General features: G+C 46.6%; 1 protein-coding gene across 1 annotated transcript; it reads right to left on the minus strand.

Annotated features, from left to right (window-relative positions):
* Positions 1–797: 797 nt before the first annotated feature.
* Positions 798–1,596, minus strand: LOC141997745 (olfactory receptor 11A1-like). Its single transcript, XM_074970163.1, has 2 exons — positions 1,148–1,596; positions 798–1,041 (listed from the first exon to the last, which is right to left on the minus strand). The coding sequence occupies exons 1-2, from the start codon at positions 1,594–1,596 to the stop codon at positions 798–800; spliced, it is 693 nt and encodes a 230-aa protein (XP_074826264.1).
* Positions 1,597–5,325: the final 3,729 nt, after the last annotated feature.

Consider the following 5,325-nt stretch of genomic DNA (forward strand, 5'->3'; position numbering starts at 1 on the left):
CTGCTTGTGAATATGCAGGACTGGGGGAGTCCTAGCTATACCTCCTGCACACCTAAACATGCCCCTTTTGGGCTATGAAGCACCTCATAATGGATGCATGAGCAGTGGATTACAGTAGCTTCCTGCTTGGATGCACTATGAATGGGAATGCACTCTGTTCACCCTCTCCCCATCCGAGTGGAAGAAATTCAACTGCTTCTAGCTGGCAGCCAGATTTTGGAAGGGAGCAATGGATCTAGTGAACTTAGTGGCTCCAGTGCTACAAACATAGGCAGGTAGAAGCAATCAGAGCCCAACAGAGGCCAGAAGATCCCAGCTGTGGACAATGGAGAGAAGCAGGGGCCAGCACAGATCAGCAAAGGCTAGTAGAACCCAGTGCTGGGCAGTAGGACCGGCAGGGGCTGGTAGAACCCCACTGCAGCCAAAAGAGAGCAGCAGGGGTGGAGGGAGACCAGAAGGCCAAAAGACTCCAACACAGAGCAGTAGAGACCATCAGAGACTATTACAGTCCTACAGGGTCAGAAGAGCCCAGAGGATGATGATCAGGGAGCAGTGGAATAAGGATAATGCGGCCTGTTAGAATTCCCAGTAGTGGTGTCCCCAAGCCTCCCTCATGCAGTAGCAGCTATTGAGTGGGCCAAAGCTGGAGACCGGCCAGTGGCATAATCCCCCCGATTAGACTATCCTGGCAACTCTCCCACAGGCCTTGCTCACCTCCTGGTTCCTTAGGCTGTAGACGAGGGGATTGAGGAGTGGGGTGAGCACTGTGTAGAGCAGGGAGAGTGCCTTGCTGGAGTTCAGCTCCGTGCCGTCCCTGGGGACATGTACACAGCCACCAGCATTCCATAGAACAGCGTCACCACGGTGAGGTGGGAGGAGCAGGTGGAGAAGGCTTTGCGCCTCCCCGAGGCGAAGGGGACCCTCAGCACAGCCCAGCTGATGCAAACGTAAGAAGCGACTGTCAGGAGTAATGGGGAGGCTGGGATGAAGGACAGGAAGAACGTGATCATCTGGACCACGGAGGTGTCGGTGCAGGAGAGGCTGGAAATCACAGAAGTAGTGGTCTATCTCGCAGGGCCCGCAGAAGCTCAAGGCTATACGCAACAACTACACAATCCCCATAAACAGGAACCTGCCCATCCAGGACCCAACCACCAGCTGCCTCCAGACCCTGCCGTCCATGAGGGAAGGGTAGTGGAGCAGGCGGCACACAGCCAAATACCAGTCATAAGACATGGCTTCCAGCAGGAAGCACTCAACGGTGGCCAGGGCGCCAAAGAGATAGAGCTGCGCAAGGCAACCACCCAGATATATCATCACATTGCCTGTCTGGAGACCAGCGAGCATTACAGGGGAGATGTTGGAGGTGGAGACCATCTCCAGGCAGGAGAGGCTGGAGAGGAAGAAATACGCAGGGGTCTGGAGATGGGGGTCCAGTAGCACCAGCACCACCAGGAGGAGGTTGGCAGCCATGGATATGATATAGACAGCTAGGAAGCCAGTAAAGAGCAGGATCCACAGATCCTTGAGGTCCCAAAATCCCAGGAGGATGATGTGGGAGATGGTGGTGAGGTTTCCACTGCCTGTCTCCTGCATAGGGAGGGTCTGGGGGAAAGAGAGTCAGCAGATAATTATAAGACAATGAGAAAACTATCCATAAAACCTGCAGCTATGTGTCTTTGTGGGAAGTAGTGCTGTCTAGTGATTATAGCTGTGAAGGAGAGGAGTGCAGTCTAGTGGTTAGAGCAATGGAGGCCAGGAGTCAGGACTCCTGGATTATACCTTAACTCTGAGAAAGGCCTGACATCTAGTGGGTTAGAGAAGGGGGTCTTAGCATCAGGACTCCTGGGTTCTATCCTATGTGTGGAAGGGCAATGGGGTTTAGCAAGGTAGAGGGAAAGTACTGGCCCTCCACCCCTATTGTGAATAACAGGAAGTATCTTGAAGCTGTGCTTCATTTATTTCTCTTCTTTCAACAATGTGACCTGGTCAAAACTCAGAATTTCCATTCCATGGGCAATCCTGACATTCTGAAATTGCCTTTCATCCCAGATCATAATGAAACAGCAACATTTCCAACAAAATTCTGACAAATTTCATTTCAGAGACAGTTAAAGAACCTTATCAAAATGTTGACATGCTTTGTTGGGAGCACTTCCTTTTTATTTTATCATTTCTACTCGGTTCTATCTAGTCTATTAAACTTGAGATGATAGTCGAATCTCCATGCTTTGAAGTTACAGAAATAAAATACAGCACTTATTTGTCATAAAAAATGTGCCAAAATCGGTATGTTCCCATGAAACATTTACATTTTGTTGAATCAGCAAACAGAGGAAAACTGGTCATTCAGCAAATTGTGGAACAACTCCAGGCCCAACCTTTGCTGTGAACCCTGAGGATTCGGGACACCGATAATAACTGATGATAGGTAGCACTATGTCAAGGTAAAAGCATGGGACTGTGTGCCAGGATAGGCCTCTCGTATCAAAAGGCTCAATTTTGGCCTTTGCCTCTGACTTGCTGGTGACCTTGAGTATGTCCCTTAACCTCTCTGTGCCTCACTTTTGTTATTTATTAAGTACAAGACACAGTGATGAACTAAGTCCTTTCCCTGGACAGTTTACAATGTGAAGGGTCTTCACTGGGCATAGGGTCACACCCCAACAGGGGGAAATCTTTATCACAAGTGGGGCAGGGAGGCTTCAGCAGTTAATATGGGGAAATAAATGTAAACACCATTGTCCCTTGGCCTGCACAGGTAGCAGAGATCAATGATAAAAGTCAGAGATGTTTGTAGGGAATCCTGTTTATTTACAAAGAATGTGCAGAGGGCACTTTCCTCATTCAGCAATCCAAGTCTGCCTTTCCATTGGGTCCTGTGTCCAAAAGTAGCTCTCTCTCTTGGTTTTATCCCAAGGCTATGCTAACCCCTGTGTCATAAATATAAAGGGAAGGGTAAACACCTTTAAATCCCTCCTGGCCAGGGGAAAAACCCTTTCACCTGTAAAGGGTTAAGAAGCTAAAGATAACCTCGCTGGCAGCTGACCAAAATGACCAATGTGGAGACAAGATACTTTCGAAGCTGAAGGGGGGCGGGGAACAAAGGGTTCTCTCTGTCTGTGTGATGCTTTTGCCGGGGCCAGAGCAGGAATGCAGGTCAGAACTCCTGTAAAGAGTTAGTAAGCAATCTAGTTAGATGTGCGTTAGATTCTGTTTTGTTTAAATGGCTGATAAAATAAGTTGTGCTGAATGGAATGTATATTCCTGTTTTTGTGTCTTTTTGTAACTTAAGGTTTTGCCTAGAGGGATCTTTTTGGGGGAGATGTTTCCAAGTGGGCACTTCCCCTGTTATTATTGTTAGACACTTTGGTGGTAGCAGCGTTTAACCTAAGCTGGTAAGAATAAGCTTCGGGGGTCTTTCATGCAGGTCCCCACATCTGTACCCTAGAGTTCAGAGTGGGGAAGGAACCTTGACACCCTGCCTCTCTTGCTTTCTACTTCTTTCTGCCTCTCACGCTCTTTCTGGAAATCAGGCCCTTTTAAAGTGTCTCCAATTGGGCTCCCTAAAATCCTGGCAAATATTTATTTGACAAATAATAGTCGAGTAGGTTTTTTTCCTATCACTGGCATCCATTCTTCTTTAAAGACTATCCACATGGCCACACGACAATCCCCAGCCATACTGCTCCCTGAAAGAGCCACACAGAGCAGAAAATTGGGAAAAAACCTCTCAACAATGTACAGCAAATGCAGCAACCACAGTTAGAAACGGAGTTGGTTGGATGCTCTTTGATCACAAAAATTCTTCAGCAAATGTTGCTGTTCTTCACTGAGTAATTTATGCCAAGTAGCAAATGACTAGTGATTTTCAGAGGGTAGGCACTCAGCACTTTCTGAAAATCAAGCCCTTGTAAAATGTCTCCTGTTGGGCACTGAAAAAAGGAGGCTTACAAAATCACGAGTTAAGTCTGAAAATCTTGGCCTTATCCAACTGATATTTTTTGCATATACAGATAAGAACATAAGGCCATACTGGGTCAGACCAAAGGTCCATCTAGCCCAGTATCCTGTCTTCTGACGGTGGCCAATGCCAGGTGCTTCAGAGGGAATGAACAGAAAGGCAATCATCAAGTGATCCATTCCATCACCTATAGAGTGGTAAGGGGTTCTGGTTAAAATGTTTTAAAGCTCCTAAGTCCCATTTAAAAAAGCACCTTATTCACTTAGGAACCCCCTGATGAAGGGCCTTAGGCACTTTTGAACATTTTACCCTCTGTCTCACTATGCATTTTCAGTGCACCGTGGAAGCCTGAAGGGCGAAGGAAATGATTGTAGTTTCATATACCATAAATGTTACCTTTTTCCTTCACCAGGAATGTAGGATCGTCATGATGCAGATAGCAGCTGATGGGATCGTGTCAATTCATCTCTGTCTTCAGTTCATCAAGTCTTTTTTCAAGTGGTCCAGAGTTTGGTTGGAAGGAGACCAGCCACTGGCCAGAACCTGTGTCATTCTGGAAAAACAGCACTAGAAATGATGTTACCCTTTCCCTATTCTCTTTATAGGAGGCACAAACCTCCCCTGAGTGATCTTGTGAAAATCTCTTCCAAAGGAAATCATTACAATATTGTGCATTTTTAGCATTTTTTTGAACTTAAGTACATGCCTTGGGGGACCAGCATTAAAAAAGAATCCTTTATATGTTTGTATTTTGTCCATTACTGAGCTTATTAATGAGAGCAAGTGGCCAGGACTTCATTTTACATCCATCAAAAAGATACATCCAGCAGTACAGCACTCCTGTGGTAAAATTGGAGAGAGTCCAGCGAAGGGCAACAAAAATGATTAGGGGTCTGGAACACATGACTTATGAGGAGAGGCTGAGGGAACTGGGATTGTTTAGTCTGCAGAAGAGAAGAATGAGGGGAGATTTGATAGCTGCTTTCAGCTACCTGAAAGGTGGATCCAAGGAGGATGGATCTAGACTATTTTCAGTGATAGCAGATGACAGGACAAGGAGTAATGGTCTCAAGCTGCAGTGGGGAAGATTTAGGTTGGATATTAGGAAAAACTTTTTCACTAGGAGGGTGGTGAAACACTGGAATGCGTTACCTAGGGAGGTGGTGGAATCCCCTTCCTTAGAAGTTTTTAAGGTCAGGCTTGACAAAGCCCTGGCTGGGATGATTTAGTTGGGGATTGGTCCTGCTCTGGGCAGGGGGTTGGATTAGATGACCTCCAGAGGTCCCTTCCAACTCTGATATTCTATGATTCTATGATTCCTGCTAACTATGGTTACTCCTACTATATTGCTATGAGCTGGG

This window comes from Natator depressus, chromosome 13 (assembly GCF_965152275.1).
Source record: "Natator depressus isolate rNatDep1 chromosome 13, rNatDep2.hap1, whole genome shotgun sequence".
Lineage (NCBI taxonomy): Eukaryota > Metazoa > Chordata > Testudines > Cheloniidae > Natator > Natator depressus.

Excerpts from the sequence above, each read along its gene's own strand:
- LOC141997745 (XM_074970163.1), bottom strand. The coding sequence starts at position 1,596 with ATGCAGGAGACAGGCAGTGGAAACCTCACCACCATCTCCCACATCATC. Across the intron at positions 1,042-1,147 it reads TGGAGGCAGCTGGTGGTTGG|CCTCTCCTGCACCGACACCT; the intron begins GTCCTGGATGGG and ends TGTGATTTCCAG.